The following is an 18901-nucleotide window of genomic DNA, read 5'->3' on the forward strand; positions in this document are numbered from 1 at the left end:
ATGGCCACAAAGTTAAATAAGAAATGCAAGACAATATTTCATTTAAAACTGCATGAAACAATGTTGAGTTTTGTACCAGATTAAAAGAAAATATATATATATATATCTGAAACTACTTTCAGCAGGGTTTTTTTTTTAAGTCTAACAAAAAAATGTGAGGCCTCAGTTTGAATAAGATCAATGCAAAACAAGTCTGCCTCTTCAGGTAAAGGGCTACTTTGAAATTGTTTCGCTACAAGATTTTTGAAACCTTTGTGTCTGTCTAGCTGTCGGTGATGAAGTAATATACTATTAGGGAAATTAAAATGAAATTGTACCTTAGGGTTAGAATAAAAAGCTTTTTCTGTCTCATGCACAAAGTAAAGGTAAAAGTTAGACTGGGAGGAGACTAGACAATCACCGATATGGAGAGATGGAAAGATAGAATAGAAAATGGAAAGAAGGAAGAAACAAGCAGCCAATAATACATTAGTGCATTTAGTGCACTCAGCATGTCTGTAGAGTGGTCAATAAGTAGCAGATAGTGGCGTTAACTACCCCCTCTCACACACGCACACACAAACACACACACACACACACACACACACACACACACACACACACACACACACACACACACACACACACACACACACACACACACACACACACACACACACACACACACACACACACACACACACACACACACACACACAATTACATTTAGTGAGCTCTGCATGGAAGTAACACGGGAGGCACCTACAGCAGAAAAAAGTACAGCTGAGCTCTCAGATGAGGTCATTTGAAGAAAAGAAGCTCGAATTGAAGTAAACACACACACACCAAAAATGTTTGTGCTTAAGGCAACGCTCAGCATCTTCTCTGCTACTCTTTGTTTTTTTCTGTTTTTCTCTCGCAGAAAAAAGTTTCATCATTGACAACTAATGTTCTTTATGCCAACGCGTGTTGCATTCCGAGCCATAACAACCGGATGACTTGCAAAATTAGAAGGATTCCTAACAAATACTATTCACACTCAAAAGTGAATAAACTCAGCAACGTCAGAGAACATGATGCCAACTGAAAGAAATTATGGATTTGTGTTTCTGAGGCTTTCATACATTAAAAGTACATAACCTCACGAAGGTTTTTTTTTTAAAATGACCATCTGACTGTTACGTTCATTTAATTTGACACCCCCCTCTTGCTTTGTCAATCCCGACGCTCCTTACTTTAACCTTTCAAAACACACTCTAATATTCACTGTGATGCCGCAAACTGCATTGTACCATTCTGAGCAGTGGTGTGTGAAACGTAAATAAGTCTAAATTGAAGCAGAGCATTTATCAGTTAGTGTGTCGTGTCGGAGATGGAACAAAATCACTCTTTGAATAGGCACTTCAATTTCTCCTGGTATCTACAACAAACAAGCAGAAAGGCAGCGCGCATACGCGCAAACACACATGCACACACACACACACACACACACACACATGCACACACAAACACACACACATGCACACACACACACACACACACACACACAAATGCACACACACACATTCCAATTAATCTCCTGAGAAACAAAGGAAGGCTTCTAATCAACACAGGACAGGGAACAAGCAATGGCACAACGAGCAGGGTAATAGCAGGCAGATAAGGCAGATAATTATAGATGCTCTAAAGACAAGCAGTGAGGGTGAATTTATTGCTCATCCAGCATTCAGCCCCTATAATCGAACTCCGAACCTGAGCGATAAACAGCAGGGGTCTGTGGTTGTTTCAAGCGGTGTAATTGGAAAGTTTGCGTGTGCCTCACCACACGTGACTCACCACCATGCCCCTTCAATTGTGCAGTTATCTGGGATTGATGCGAAACACCTTCCAACACAAATAAATCATTGGCTCTTAATCTTCTTTCAAATCTCAGCCCTCAGCTTAGAAAAATACTATGTATTTGTTCTAACCCCCCCCCCCCCCCCCCCCCCCCCCCCCATCTATAAGGACCCTGGTGTGAGTAAATAACACCACATTTGTAAAGGTTTAGATCGATGACATTTCACATGCACGCATGTTCTTTATCTTACTAAGCTGGGCAAACATAGAAAGCCTTTCAAACTTGAAATGTGGGGACAGTATAAAAAGGCCAAGGTAGGGAAAAATAGACTTTGTCTTCGACTTCTTTTTGTTTTGCAACCTTGCATGTTTTTTCCTTTTTCCTACCCCTTCTGCTTTATCACTTTATTGTTGATTTGTACAGGACTTGTTTGACTTTGAGTGATTATCTGTTGGACAGCTGGACGGTACTGATAGGCTTTCTAAACTCAGGGAGAGTGGAAAAAAATGTGTGTAAAGAGGACTGATCCATCCTCTAGTCCATTACCAAGGCTGATAAAGAGGTAGGAAGGAAAATAGTTTTGCTGTGTGTGCTATTGCACGGTTGTGTTCACATATACACTGAGGTTCCTGCCAGATGTGACATTCCTTCGGTGTTCGATCGACATGGAAAATAGAAGCCTCTCTCTCTATCGCCCTCCCTTTGCCACCTTCCTTTTATCCCTCCCCCCCCTCCCCTCTCGGGGTGAGAATTGCAAAATCAATAGAGCTAAATGGAGTTGCCACGGGAGCCACCGAGTGTCCTTTCTAAGAGATTGAGGAACAAGGACAGTAAGAAGCAGCTGTGACACCCCATACTCACCGCGTCACCTTCTTCCTTCCATCCACCAAACCCATTCTCTCAACAACCTCTACTACTCTCTGAGCTTGTCCTCAGAACAACCGTTTGCATGGTTGTTGAAATTCAATTGACCATTCTATAGTAATTTTGGCCTTTTGTAAATAACAGCTAGTGAATGTTTTAAGAGGAATTTCAATGGATTTGTGAATAACAATTAAGAAAACATTAACCATATTTTTTGGTTAATTGATGGTTATTGATTTGCTAAACTAATCTTCTATTTTGAATGCATGTGTGCCTGCATTTTCACAGTTCTCTACACCCTCTGGCTTATAGAAGTGTGCAGCTGCTTTCAAAGAAACAGTGCTCACTTCTCTTCGACATAAACACCGCATGCTGCTTCAGGGCACACATCAGGTTTTGATGTCAGTTCTTTGGATTTTTCAAGAACAGTGGTTTCGTTTTAGACTCACCATATTGCACCAAGATTCCACAATAACATAGAGGCCAAATCAACTGGAAGAGACACCAGTTTCTCCTTTGACGGTAGCCTTTAGACAATAATACACTAGCTGCAAGACACGTTTTCTAATCTATAAACTCCTCAGAAAAATTCGTCAAACCAGTTTCACTGATATAGTGCCCTCTCTACAGGCATTTGTCAAAGTAATTTTTAAAAACAACACAATTAATCTGTATCAAAGTCGGTATATGAGAATCGCACAGTCAATTTTTTCCCCCTTTACCCATTTGCGCGCCTATGATGTCATTTCTCTTGTTATCCTGCAGTATTTCAGACCAGTTGCCATTCATATTTAAAGAGAGTCTCTGCACAATTGATTTGTACTAGTGAGTTACTCAACAAATTCTCTTTGTCTGCACTGCATACTTCCTCTGTGGTCCTTTACAAGATCTAACTAGAGGAGCAAATGGGATCCACACCATCTATGTGCTGTAAATGTGTGCGGGAGAGAACGAGAGAGAGAGAGAGAGAGAGAGAGAGAGAGAACAAGAGGAAGATAATGAGAGACTAAGAGAGAACCAGAAGAAGCCAGACTGAAATACAACAGTGTCTTGAGTTTGTTTGCTATGAAAACTCAACCTCTGAGGGCCTCGGGAGAAAAGGACGCTGGAATGAGAAAAACACTTTTCAATCTACCTTTGACTTTGAACAAACAGCAACCTGGTTGGAAGGTACACATGAGAAAAATACATTTTGTTGTACCTGTGACTCACAACGAACAAACTCTCTGGCTGACATGTACACAACCAGCCCCGGCAAAGAGATAGTGGCAAGAAAACACACTGTGATTTCTGCAAGTCTTGTATGTAAATCTGCATGCATTTTCTACGCAAACAACAGATAAAAATCCAAAATAAAAGCACTCATCGGAGTCGATGCACATGCTAATGCATGCTCACACATGGAGAAAAAACACATATGCAATTCTCTAAGTAATCTGCTTGTGAGCACGAACTCCAGAGAGCTTGCCGGAATTATGAAGCATTTTCTAATTACTTCAGTGAGAGGTGGATATATGCTGCATCCCGAGGGTAAACAATTAGATTAGATTTACATCTACCAAGCATTATTAGTGAGCAGGGGACAAACTGTGGAAAGGGGAGATTCCTGTACAGGAGAGTTCATTGGCTTATTATCCAAATCATCTCAGATCCAGGGATTTTCTTTTCTTTTTTATAGAACAATTTTCTCTCTGCTCAGTGACTGCTCGGCGAACTAAAGTGACTGGGCTTCGGTCCAGATGGATCCAAGTGCTCACCTTGCCGAGGTCTCCTTGGGCAAGACTTTTAATCTGCCAGCTCCACGGTCACTGGTCTGACCCTGCACTGAAATTTCTCAAAGAGTGTGTCACTATGTGAAACTTCGAATTTTTAATTTCATATTTAGATCAAAGAATAAAAGGACAGCTCAGCATTCAGCGAGGGGTCTTTTGAGAATAAGCAGCTTCATATATATTGGGCATCTTTTTCCTTTCAAAGGCTCCCTTGCAAGACCGAAACAGCTTCAGTGCAAATTAGTCCTACAACTTCCCAGAAGCATGACAGAAAATCGAGATCTGCTGCTGGGTGAGCTATTACCCGTAACTAAACATACTTTCCACTTTGGGTCTACCCTGTTATCTCCTACAGCGGGCAGAAGAAAGTGATGGAAGGCCTCCGGTAATTAGAATGGAGAGTCTCTCCGTTCACTAAACAAATAATGATAGCCCTTCACCTGCAGCAAAAATCCCCTTGAATTTATGCTCCAACTCAAATAGGACACAGAGCAGGTCACACTCATGTATAAGCACACACACACACACGTACACAGACTCCTCACCTGCTCCAGTTTCCAGTGGAACTCGGCAGGTCTGAAAGTGTCGACCTGGGTGAAATCTCTTCTGAGCAGGAACACCAGGCGGCAGTTGTGAACATACAGAGAGTAATGGTGGCGGTTCGTCTCTGAAACAGTAACATCACAGACATACACGGTCACACAGACTCACTATTAAACAATTCTGCATTATACAGTGTTAACTTATATTGTTTTCTTTAACAGTACATTTTATTTCTAAAAAGTATACTTACTTACTCGTAAAACACACTAACAGTGGGATACATTTGAGTATACAATAAGTTCTGAACAAGATATACTGACGTGGCTATAGAGAGAAATAATGCTGTGTGATCATTATCCTGACAGTAATTATTGATCTACCACTCCTAATATCAAATTACATGGCTGATCTTTCCCTCATGCTGAGCCATATAACAATACTATATCATATTCTTTTGGGCAAAACCTTTTTAAGGGTTTATAAGATTCCGCTGGTCTATCATGATCTACTCTGCAGTTTTGCATTGCAACTTCAGAATACACATTTCCTGAGCTAATAAGCCATCAGTGAGACCATTGTGAGGGCAGGCAATTTGCGGTTGGCTCGCTTAATTACGCAGTTCATGCAGCTCAGTTCAGACACTCAACGGGATAAAAATGTTTAAAGTTTCAAAGAGCATTTGCTGTTGTGAACTTGTCTCAGTCTTAATTATCGTGTTATTTTGAAAGGAGGTGCTTGATCATGCAGTGTTCATGGCATGTCCTCTTTGCAGAGGACATCAAAGTATAAAAGTTTCAACTTTAAGTCTCAATAAAATGGCCCAAAGGATCTACAATTTTCAGTGCTCCTGCAGTAGGAACACCCTGCTGCTTAGATGTGGGAAAATAAAAGGTCAAATGTAAATACCGATGACAGTGTTTAGTTCCAGATTGTAAATTTTCACCTTCTAACATTGTTATTCGAGGGTGTAATTCTGCATGTTAACAGTGAGTCGGTTGTGAAATCATTTCCTCACCGGTCTTGTCAGAGTTGCATAGCAAGGTTTCCTTCTCAGCCCTGAGTCCCGGACTGGGCCCGTGCTTCATCCAGGTTGCTATGGTGAACTGGTCTGTTAGGTTTTGGGGCACCACGTGATCTGGAACATTGGCAGCCTGACGCCCGTCGAATCTGTAGATGAGGTCGCTGTCTCGCCCACTGTCAGTCAGCAGAGACGCCGTCCAGTTTGTGGAGGGGCTGGGGGCAGGGAGGAGGTCGGTGCTGCCAGATGCTGCACCTGGATGTGCCAATCACAGGACGGGACACTGTCAAATACCTGGAGAGAAACTGCTTACGCATGTCAGTCCATGCCCCCAAATGTTGTGTGTATATGTCAGCACTCTGGTATAACGAAACATCAGCTATAAACAAGTATTTGTACTTAACGACATAGTGTGAATTTTGTGTTTATATTTCTACTACCAACAAGTACTCCAATATTTTAAGTTCAAAATAAGATGTGTGATCCATGAAGACGCGCCGAAGCTCTCGTCCACTTGACAATTGAATAGTTTGTTGTTTGCCTCTTCTATCGTAATGAATATAGGTTTGTGACTGCTCAGGGTGATCTGACCTCGCATTTCAAACTGTGCAATTCTTAGAGAAGTTTAAATAAAATATGTCAAAAATATGTTGGAAGGGAGTACTGAGCACAATACACGAATCTCTTGAGGCTTTTATTTTTCCTCTAAAACAATCTGATTGTAGGTTCTCAAGAGGAACACTGTCTTTAATGGTAATAATTAGTAATAGTATCAAATTTGAGTTTTAACATTTGTGTATATTACAGTGCATAACCGTGTTTCAAGGGTAAATGGGGTAGGAAATAATGAGCATGTCACAGTCTAATATGAGCTTTAGAATTTAATTTAAATTAAAAATACGAAATTAAAACGTCTCCAGGATTAAAATGGAACACTGGAAAATTGGCATATTAATATACTGCAGAGGTTAAGACATCAAGAGGTAATTTCATCTTCTATCATAAATATTATTTCTACTCTTTGCTCCCTGACAGTTATCTATTCTTAAAAAGCACCTCGTTTTTTCAACAAGGCATTTCATTTCATCACTTTGTTCTTATTCCTCACTTATTATTACCGTTTTTATTTCTTTGTTCTTACCACAGAGTTTTTGCAGAGACTTTTCGGAGTACGTTTCACGGTCGCAGCCCTTCCCGATGTGATTGGTCTGCAGCTCCACCATCGCCCTCACGCCAGACAGGGGACCGCCGCAGGTTTCCAGGTGCATCTTGGGGAACAGCTGCTTGCTCCCAGTGCCTGGTTCATAGTCCACACGCTTGTTCCAACCTTTAAGGATCAAAATGTTTTCAGTACTTTCTAACAGTAACAACACCTACCGGCTGTTTCGTATCAATCTCTCCTCTCAGAAATTGTACACTAGGTTGTGAATTTCTGACAAGAAATAAATAACAACAAAATCTATGTATATGAAATGTGTTTACTTAAAGGTCTCATGTTTCTCTTATTGCTAACCTCATTGTCTTTGATCGACATGTAAAGCATGATAAGGGAGAAGCTCACAGAAATGTGCGGAGTAAAACTTTCTGTTCCACCATAGGGGGGCTCGTAATAAAGATGTGGGTCTTGAAACAATGACAGGAGATGACACACAGGTTGGCAACTTGGGGGCGTAGAGTTTTCTCGGTGAAATCGTGCCCTCTGACAAGTCAAAAGTCGACTGAAATGGCCCTGTAACATGACAGGCCTGGTGGAACGGGGTTCTTCCCTCATTGTAACTGTCAATGCCGTTGCCTGGAGTTACATTTTCATTATCCAGGTGTTATACTTATCCTCGGTGTGTAATATTCCCTGAAAGTAGTGGGGGAAGGGGATTTCTAGGCATGTGTGCAGGAAAGTGGGTGCGCACACACTTCCGTCCCTGTGTGCACGTGAGTGTGAGTGTGTGCGCAGGCGGACACCTGGCAGCTCCAGCCAAGCCTACAGAATACGATATCAAGCCTCCTGTGACAAACATTCAAAGAGAGAAATGGACTGTGATCAAGTGGGCGAGGAGAGGTGAGGAGTCGGGTGGAGCAAGACATATTTAGCCTCCATTTATGCCAGGGAGCCTTCTCAAAAAAAAAGCAGCAGCAGAGGCACCGCTGACCTTTATACACAGATGATAAATAAGGTTATGTGTAGAAAGGACTCGATATTTATGTGCATCAGTGCATCATGTTTTATTCATGGCTTTAAGTTACTATGGGCTAATGGTTTTACAAGTGGATTATGCAGTGTCTCCTCCTTTTATGAGTCAAACTGCAAAGAATCATGCAACATTGATGAGGATGTTAGCAGGGAATGATAGCACATGTTTCTCTTTGTGGTTCAACTGTGAGCTGGCGGCGCCTGTGAAGCCATCAGGAAAATAATAGTGTGCATTTCCCCAAAACCAAAAGCTTGAAATTTCCAGACGCAGCTCTAATTCTGTTGTTGGTTGTTTCCTGTTCTCTGTGTTTTTTAGATCAAAAATGGCACATGTCGCTTCCACTCTCAAACTCTGTCTGTCTGTGTGCTAAAACCAATGGAGCTGACATTTACATGAAGTAGCACGCCATTTCACTATTTCTGTCTGCACCTCCACCCCTCGGTGATGTGCACTGACATTTCCCTCAATGAGTGTCCCTAAAGCCTAAACAAAAGGCATTCATGACATTTTCAGTTTGTGGTCTCTTTGGATTAATGGATCTTGTCTGTAACAACAGCTCTGTTAAGGCGCAGTTGCATGTGATTTGTTTTCCTAATGAAATTAGCTTCAAAGCATCAAAAATGTAGACACGAAGCGGGACATCTAGTCATTACATCATCATCATCATCACCATCACATTCATACCATGGCCATGGCCAATAAAGTACACGGTACTTCAATGGCCTTCAATAGCATTCAGATTTCTTCTCTTCCCTTCCTTTTGGAGGAACCTATGCCCTCGGCGTCCGCCACCTCTCTCCTTGTTTCCTGTCCTCTCTCTTCATAACGGCGTCAAATGTCCGAAAAACACTTCAGAAAATGATGTGCACTCAACATTATTCTCAGTGTATTCCAAACAAATCAACAAAGAACAATTTGGTTCTAGAATAACCAAGAGTTGTTTTGTGTTTTCAATCCTTGGATTGATTTATCTTGGAGCTTTACAAGAATATGAAGGGAATTAATGACATCGTTGAGGGGATCTGGTCATAAATTTAAAAACAGTACTACAGTGTTTGGTCGAGGGTTTTCCTGAAGGATGCGCAGCGAGATTTATTTTGGTCAGTTCATTTATCTGCAGCCACATTTTTTTTAAAGACTGCCAAGAACAACTATCACCTCTCTCATCCACTATACCTTTGTTTCTCTCTTCCCTCCCTTGAGTTCTCTGATCATTCAGCCTCTTTCTTTATCTCCTCCCCCCCCCTCTCCTCTCCTCTCTTATCTTTCTCTGTCTTCTGCTTTCATTCCTGACTCTTGAGATGCTGTCAGTGCTGACAGTTGGAGCACCAGGGAAGACAGGCTGGCTCGAATGCCAAGCTGCTGGCATGTTATAGGAGAAAGAAGAAAAAAAAAAACACAAATACACACTCCAGTCAACTTTCCCTCTGGAGGTTTCTGTCAGGTCTTCTGATTTCCTCGAGAGGCATTCATTCTAAAATGAAGTAGGGATTCCCTCGAGGGAAAGGAGATGCTTAAAAACGGCATTGAATAGCCTGCTTCAATTTTGATGGTATTACTTTACTTCAAGTACATTTAAAAAATATGTCAGTGAACTTGATACAAACACAGAAATAGAACAATAAAAAGTACATTTCCGTCAAGTACTCCAATGTAAATGAGGGTATTTCTTTATCGCTAACCTTGCCATCCTGGTTTGCAGACGGGCTTGACATCAATATGCACAGCCACATCGTCCTTTGCTTTCTTCTGACCACAGTCAAAGGCCGTCACCATGATCTTGTAGCTCTGCTGCTTGTCATAGCTCAGTCGCTCTGTATTTCTGATGTTTCCTGGAAGAGAAAAAAAGTACAAAGAAGAAATATAGTTATGCTCATCCACTGGTGGATAAAAATAAACTGTTATCATGCTAATGTGGTAAACACTTGCTGCCAAGCAACTGACATTGGATTTAAATGAACTGCTTTGAAAACAAAAATGTTTCCTGTACGTACTGAAGCCTTTTACTAAAACTTAAGGTCCAGTAACCTTGTACTGCATTTTAACATCAAAGTATCTCTGTAAACCGATAATAGACAATTAGATAGAGGGGAAGCCCCGAGGATTTTATCAAATGTGCCTCGAGCACAGTCACGAGACAAGCTCATATACTCAGGTTACTGTAGTCAAACTGGCTCAATTATAGATGTTTGAAGGAGCCATGAAATGAAAAATACATTTCCCCCAGTTTAAACCTACCGTTGATGTGTTATTTATTCATTTATCTTCTGTCATATGCCAAATATATGTAAAAAAACCCAAAAAGTTAAATGTGCATCCAATAATAATGCTACCTCGAACTTTAACTCCCTGTGATTATAAACTCCTCTGGTTACCAACTAGTACACAGGGGCGGTGATGGTGAGAAGTCCTTGACAGCCGAAAGCCTGCTAGTTATTGTCGCCTCAACGCACATTCATCGCTATGGGCTACTGTGAATGCTAATCAATATCTGCAACATTTCCTGTCACAGCTTTGTGTTTTTACCAGACACATTAATATCTTCTTAATTGAGTGTATTGAAATCAATGTGCGTATTCTTTATCCAAGCAATATCTCACTGCTCTGTTGTGGCTTCTGTCTTTTCTATCTCCCTCTTACTGTCGACGGTGTTATGTTGAAGAGAGACTGGTTTATTTAATCATTTGAGAGAACTGTAAAAGTGTGTGGTATTTTGGGGAGGCAACAAGCACAAACATATTAAGGCTAACAGTAGGATTGAGCTAAATATCAAAAATGCAGCACTGAGGTCAACACATATTGAGTGAGTTGCTGTTTGCAGCTCATACTGTACATTTCAAAGCAATAATAAGACAGGACAAACCTTTTTCTAGCTGATGAATACCATCATTTATCTGGGAGGCCTCCATACTGATGTTCTTTAAGATTAACAAAAGTTTTTATAACAATGTCATATTCTTAATTTGTCAAATATGTATTACATCTGTCACTTCCATCACAATCTGTCTCCGAAACCCACGAGGACAACTGAAGCTATTTTTGCTGTTTGTGTCTAGAGACTTGTCTGCATGAAAGGCTGTCACTCTAATTGCTGCCAGACACCAGAGGAGAAGAGAAGAAACGAGAGAGAGGAAGAGGGGGTGCTCTGAGAAAATCACTGCGGACCAGGACTGAGCCGGAAGAGAAGAGCTGAGCTTGAAATGTCAGATGGAGAAAGGCGAGTAGGTCAGACACAGACGGTTCCGACAAAATCCTCATACAGTGGCTGTTTGATCCGCAGCTGGCGAGGACAACAGCAGCAGTAAAGGAGCTGGATACCAACCGTTCGCCTTTTTCAAAAACAGGTGGAACCAAAGGTGATATTTCGATTCAACATTTGACATTTTAATTTCTTGGTTCATCATAACTTCAAGGAGCCCATCTGGATTTACAACCTTAACGTTTTTTAAAGACGCAGGTCAGTTTACTTGTCGAAATGGTGTCTGTGAACGGGTACACACTGAGGCTCCTCACACTAAAAGGTAACAGAAATATATTCACAAAACGAAGTCTATCTGGGTCAGCAGTGGTCCCTCTAGTCCTAACAAGGTTTTTCATCAAATTACATTCCAAAAATATGATCAGCTCAGGGAAACCACTGTTCGCTTTACACACTGTTGTGGTAAATACGAGGAACTAGAGGCAGAGAACCCATATTGTATAGTGTGTGTTTCTTACAGTTGGTTACAAGCCACAAACATGTATATAATCAATGTAACACTCCTTTACAATGAATTTCAGTGTGAGGGTTTCAACAAGGTAATTTTTTACAGTATATGTTATCAAATTCATGTCACCAAAATACATTTTTATGCAGACAACCCCCCCCCCCCCCCGCCAAAAAAAAATCACATTTTCCACTAAGAATAAACAGATTGCCGCCATTTTGCTTGAGAATGTCACCGCAGAGGTTTGCAGGTGCACCATTTATTTGCATTGCTGCACATTTGTAGGATTTTGTTATTATGTTTACTCATAGCATGAAGTACAGCCAAGTTTGACTGCAGCAACTGTGAAAATACAGTAATGTCTGAACCAAGAAGCCTGCATTATGCAGCTTCAGGGGAAATTAATTATCATCACTCAACAACAACAGATGATCGGTGAATTAGTGTGAGTGGTGAATTAATTTAATCCTAATTCATTGTCTCTTTTTTTAAGGTGCACATTTTACTCCATATCTTCTCATTCCATACTTCTATATTGTATCTTCCTCTTCCCTCAGTGCACAAAGTTACCATTGTTCTATGACGTGGGTCTCACCAAAATGTTGGGTCTTGCAATTTCTCCCAAACAATATTATTGTGCCTGGGAGAAGATCAGATCACATGAGCCAGACCTCTGTAAAATACAGTGAGAAAGATCAGACCAGGAAGTTAAACTCACAAAGAAATGAGAAAAAATAATGGGGGAAAAAAAAAAGAGCCTGAGAGACAGAGAGAGAAACAGATACAGCAAAGAAAGCAGTGTGTGCTCCTGTCTGTGTTCAACACACAAATACCTTCCAGTCTCCGTTCAGTTCGGATTATGCTGTACTCAGATCAGCACAGTGGAGCAGCGGAGGCTCAGGGAGAAGTCGGCAAAAAGCCCAAAGCTGAAATTTTATACAGGCTGATATGCTCTCAATCGGAAACGAAATACACTCCGCTAGCCGACTAAGACTGGTGTAAAGCCACAACTGAACACAGGAAAAAAGGGGGAAAAAAGAAAGAAGCCGTCACAGATGACGGTGGATGTTTGTCAAATTACTTTTGAGCTATGCTCCGGTGAAAAGCTGCTTCACAGATGACAACCTCATTGCAAAAAAAGAGGGATCAGCAACCGTTGTCTGCTCGCTTCTTCCTACTCATACTGCATTTCTACTGTGAATTCACATCATTTATGTTGTTCAGTGCACATCCATTTATATATGATTTGTGCAGTCCCTTTACTATACATGCAGTCAGTGTAACATGTCTTCCATTGTTACACTACTTACAAAAACTTCGGTGGTTTCTACAATAGTTTTTTGTTTACTGGCAGCGCAACGATTCATCTCCTGATTAATTCGTCGGCTCTCTCATGTCTATCTTTAGCAGGGACTCGTTCATGTTCACACGAAGTTCAGCTGGCCGAGATCACAGAAGGAACATATGCAAATTCAGCCGAGGAATGGCTTTTTCCTCCTTTCATCGAGACATTAACCATGCGGTGTGTGTTCGGGAGAGGCAGGAACAGGACTACTATTAGTTAACTTCATCATACTCCAAAAAAAAGGTTCAAATGAGTTTGAATGACAGCTTTGTTTGGTTCAGGTATCCAATGGTATGATGGTATGCGTTTGGGGGTCTATTCTTTTGGGGTAAATGTCATGTGAAATTATTTTGGCTGAAAAGAAATTGATTTACTTCGTGCTACTGGTTTAACCTTGATTAAAATAAAACAGGTATATAAAGAGCAATTGTGAATAGGTGTTACACGGCTAATAATCATTCAGCGTAATTAAATTGAATGAACTCTGCTCTGCTGCTGCACGGAGCAGACGCCTACTGTTTATAATTGAAGCGTTAGGGTTAAAAGTATTTTATAATTCGTTTTTAATTTGATGAACGTGGGCGCAACCGCTGACAGGTGAAAATAAACAGAGTGGGTTTTTTTTAAAAGACTGTGGGGCAGCTGGACAAGTTACTGTATGTAATCGGTTCGTGTTTGAACACTGTAATACTTATAACATCAACTAGTGCAGTTTAAAATAAAAGTCTGCCGATTGTCTCGACAACCACTCATCCAAAGAATCAGATGTTGAGGCGAAACACAGTCAGTCAGTCAGACACACAGAGTTTCTTCCATTTATTTATATTTTATTCCAAGCCACATTCAGAACACGAACACACTCACCATTGCGGTCGATGGCGAAAGGCGTCCCTGAGGTGACAATCTCATAGTTGCAGATTTGGCTGTATTGTGGGGAACAGTCCTGGTCCCATGCTTCCACCTGTAATAATGTAATGCAACATCCAGTTCACTCCCATGTCCTCTATGACTGTGCTACTAAAAAACAACACAATTACAATCCCAAATAGCTTTTTTTAAACAATGTTAAAAGAAATTACTTTTTTAAACTAAATTACTAACCCTTTTACCTCAATTACCGCTTGAAATGATGACAACATTTGTAAATGACAAAGACAAGGTAATTTGTTATACCACTAAAAAAATAGTTTGGGGACATAATAAAACCCAAACACTAATAAAGAGATAGAGCTTTAGAAGATAGTAACGATAATAAATTTGAAAAAACAAAACAAATTTTAAGTAGATATGTATTCACAGCAAATTATGAAATTAATATACCTGCAAAATGCTGTCATATATCTTGCCTTCTGTAACCGACGCCTTGTACAGAGGCTCCCGAAACACAGGACAGAACTCGTTGATGTCATCTACCTGGATGTGAACCACCGCCCTGAATGGACGTAGGAATGGAAGAAAGATGAGGGGGGAGCACGGTAGGGAAAAGGACAGTGGAGATAATAGATGCAGAAAGGGAAAAGTAAGGACACCAGGAGAGAATAGACGGATGACGAAAGAAGAGAAGAAAAAAAATCTCTTCAAATCATTAGAGATTGTTTGACATTAATTAAGACCTATCTCTCTGTTTCATTCAAGTACACCATAGTTAAAGGCAGAGGAGATCGAGAGGAAAACAGTCCCCATGCTCACATGAAAATAGATCTATTCCTGGAAAAAAAAAGTTGAAAGGGTTGATTTAAAGGTACCACACATAAGGTCGTCTTTTAAAGAGCTTCCTTAAAAAAGGTGTTTCCAATATTGTTCTGAAACCTTCTATCTAAAAGGTTCATCCTCTGACTCTAAAGACTCATCCACAGCCGACACCCTTAATACCCAATCTCAACCGCTGACGACATTAACATGGCACTCTGATAACATTTTTGCATTTAAGTGTATGAATATAGGAATAATTCTGATGTGTCATGAAGTTTTCTTCACCGGTGACCTTCTCTGACAAACAACTCGTGGAGTATCTGAGGAAGCGCATCTGGTTAATTAATGACATCGGCTTAATGAGGCCTATTTAGAATGTCACACAGTGATAATGACATGCACGCACACACACACACACACACACACACACACCACACACACCACACACACACACACACACACACACACACACACACACACACACACACACACACACACACACACACACACACACACACACACACACACACACACACACACACACACACACACACACACACACACACAACGTGGCATTTATCATCCACTGGAGAAATTTATCACAGATCCCTGAGCTGATAAATTTCTCCCTGTTTCTCTGTTAAGTACTGATCCTGCAGCAGCTTATTTTAGCTGCTCCTTGTCTCTGAGTGAAGGACCACAGGGTTTGATTGGCTGCTGTCGATGCTGCTCTGCCTGTCTGTCCATCCTGTTCACATAGTACTGTCACTTACACACACACACACACACAGACACACACACACACACACAAATGAATAATGAATAAGCTATGAGTGCAAGCTATGAAGGAAACACAGGAGCATGTTGGTATTTTCACTTCTAAATTAATTTAAAAGTCAGGAAAAAGAGGAATGATGATATCAAATATTCAAATGGATGTAACTACAGCTACAAACTTGTACATATTCATGACTACATCTTCTCTCTCCTTTGTTTATTTAGTTGTTGTGTGCTTGTAATTTAGTGTAATTTTAACTCTGCTAATTGAGGCCGTATTTCCAAGGGTTACACAATGCTGTATTAATGAGGCTCAACTCAAGACCAGTCTGTCGCTGATGACATTTTTCAATTATTGTCAAGATTTATGGGGGGCTTTGAGAATTGAATATGACTCATTTGTGCAGCTTCCTTTATTCATGAATTTGATTTGTGTCATGTTTCTGATATTCTGTCCACCTCCTGAAAATCTGAGCTACAATAGCAGCAACATACAGTAAGTGCTGCCACTTATGTTGCTGACAGTTTGTTGGAAGCATGAACAGGCCAAATAGTCCGGGACTGTGTGTTGGTAAATTCAAAAAATGTATAAAGCTTTTGAGAACAAATGCCAAACATAACGAAGCTGCATCGTGGGAAAAGCCTTGGTCACAAACTGAATGACTGAAAGACAAGGATTATTTGCTTAACAACAACCTATAACCTCCACAATATTACATTTGAGAACTGATATAAGCTTAAAAAAATTCTGTCAGTGTTATCTATATCTCACTGTAAATAGTATTTTTTTAATTATTATTATTCAAGCAGGGCTTGAAATTGAAAAATTTAGGAGGCAGACACAAACACAAGAAGACACATGGCTTGACTCACTTGTGTGATTTCTTCCAGTCGGCCCCGCTGGGTCCGGCCCCGCAGTCGTAGGCCTGGATTATGAAGGTGTACTCTTTCTGGCTCTCACAGTCCACAGGGCCACTGGCCCTCAGGACGCCCTCTCCCGATGTGCGATTCAACACCACCGCCTCAAACGGGGCATCCTGACCATAGATCTTAAAGGCACAAATCTCCCCTACAAAGACAAGGAAACAAAGGTTTTACAGTTACATTGATAACATAGTGTTCTAGTCAGTATTTTCTTAGCGGACCATGGTAGAGCATTACAAGGTAATGCATTACTGTGATCGGATGACATTTTTCTGAACGCAGTGCGTTTTTTGTGTAACGCTTGGATTACTTTAAGTTCTCACTCTTTATGTGCGCTGAAGCAACACTCGTCTGATCGCCCGTGAAGTGACTGTTCATTGGCCGAGGCTCATGCCGGAGGAGACGGGACAAAAATGGCAGAGCGGTCCAGGACGTCTTTTGAGGGGTGGAGATTTGCACATTACTTTCAATTTGTTGCGCGAAAGGAAAAGAAGAAAATGAAACATTTTATTTTGAATCATTTACAGCATGCTGCCAGCCCTGTTCCTCAAGTCTCAACACATTTTTCTGTGAAGTGCTTTTCGGACTGATTTTCACAACTTTGCTGTCGGCTTTGTTGTATTACAGGATAAAGAGATCTTGTGTCTGTCCTCCTTATTAGAACAGGGATTTGTTCTAACCTTTTAAGCATTAAAGTGACAGTGCACCCGAGGCAATGTTATGGAGTAATGCAAATGTGGTGTAACGACTTACTTTCAGCAGTGAGTAATTCCGTTAAGTAAGGCATTATTTTTTTTTAAAGTTATCCAACGGTACATGTAATTCATTGATTTTTTTGAGTAACTAACTACTCCAACACTGATGAAACTAAGATAAACTTCAGAGAGTAGAGCAGACAATAAACATCGAGTAAAACTTAAAAAAGGGGCAACAATTTTGAATGTTGACTATTTTGAGGAGGAAGAGGAGTTAGTAAATCAGAGGGACATGTTGTATAACACTGATCTTTACTGCAGAGAAAAGGGAAATGGACCACGTGTGTTTTAAAAAAGAACAGGCAGAGCTATAGAAAACAACACGTCTGTTCCCCAGCAGAGAGTGAAAATGTTGCCCAGCATGCAGCTCATCAACTGAAAGACCTTCAAGGTCTCTGCTGCTTAATATGGAGGCGGTCAGCACAACAACTATCACATTTAGAATGAGCGATAGAGTCTGAGCCTGGTCTGACGCTGTATGAACAAACAAACGGCGAAAAAACCCAGAACTGCAGTATGGACGTTTTTGTTTCCGAAATAACTCGATTTATTTTCATTCATGATTTTTCTTTCATGACACTTTTGAAATCTTCCTATTTTGTTTTGTTGGTCTCTTCCTTTGTCTCCCCCGATGTCATTTTCGTAAACCGAGCAGTAACTGTGGTTCAGAGAGCTGCGAATGAACGGAACTGTGGGTAATGAAGTAGAAACTAACAGTACACACTGCCGTTTTGTCTTTACAGCTCGACTATCACTTTATATTGAGGTCTCGTTTCTGGACACAGTGATATTTGACAGCATGAGTTGCACCTAACAACTCAGTATACATCTCCTGGGGTGTAGTTACAGGAAAAATAATTCTTGAACTGTATCAAACTGTGCCAGCTCAACAAATGATGAAATGTGTGGTGTCTACACACTGAGTGTATTATGGTTCCCTAACGTGTGCATTTTTCTCAGTGTGTAGATCCTGTTGTGAGCATTGAATCATGAGCAGAGTTCACTCTCTGTACAAGTGTTCATCTCAGGGATTTGTGAAATCTCCTTGCAGAGGGAACAAAGAGTCGCAGCCCTCTGACCCTGTGCTGGCTGATATCTCTCCGAGCATGGTGGGACACAGTCGAAACAAATAGCTACCTATCTATTTTATTTCTGCTTGCATGCTCAAACCCCACAGATAAATCCAAAGACAAAATTTGCTTTCACAACTGGCTTCTCTGCACTCCAGTTACTCTCATCTTCGTATCCCACTGTCATGCGCACAGTCATTCCACTTACTTCCTCCCTCTGACTTCCTTTAACCTATTTCAACTTATTAAATCCCCGTCTTGGTGAAATAATGATGCTGCCAAACTGTGGGCTTCAAGGTTTGATCCCAAACCAATTTTCAAGATGCCTTGCCCTCACAGTGGCCCCTTTGTGGAGTTATCGAAATGAAAAGGTCCCCACTATGACAGTGGGATGTATAGAAAAAACATAATAAACAAAACGGGTGG

At 40.8% G+C, this 18901-nt stretch overlaps 1 protein-coding gene across 1 annotated transcript in view; it reads right to left on the minus strand.

The window, feature by feature from the left end:
• The window catches only part of clstn2a (calsyntenin 2a), a 111048-nt gene that overhangs the window by 15201 nt on the left and 76946 nt on the right, over positions 1–18901 (minus strand). The window contains exons 3-9 of the mRNA XM_035635326.2: positions 16600–16795; positions 14578–14689; positions 14122–14218; positions 9888–10037; positions 7158–7343; positions 6014–6271; positions 5001–5122 (exon numbers count right to left, since the gene is read on the minus strand). Of these exons, the coding sequence (XP_035491219.2) occupies positions 5001–5122; positions 6014–6271; positions 7158–7343; positions 9888–10037; positions 14122–14218; positions 14578–14689; positions 16600–16795 (1121 nt within the window). The remainder of the gene's footprint in view (positions 1–5000; positions 5123–6013; positions 6272–7157; positions 7344–9887; positions 10038–14121; positions 14219–14577; positions 14690–16599; positions 16796–18901) is intronic.

Source organism: Scophthalmus maximus, chromosome 5, assembly GCF_022379125.1.
Source record: "Scophthalmus maximus strain ysfricsl-2021 chromosome 5, ASM2237912v1, whole genome shotgun sequence".
NCBI lineage: Eukaryota > Metazoa > Chordata > Actinopteri > Pleuronectiformes > Scophthalmidae > Scophthalmus > Scophthalmus maximus.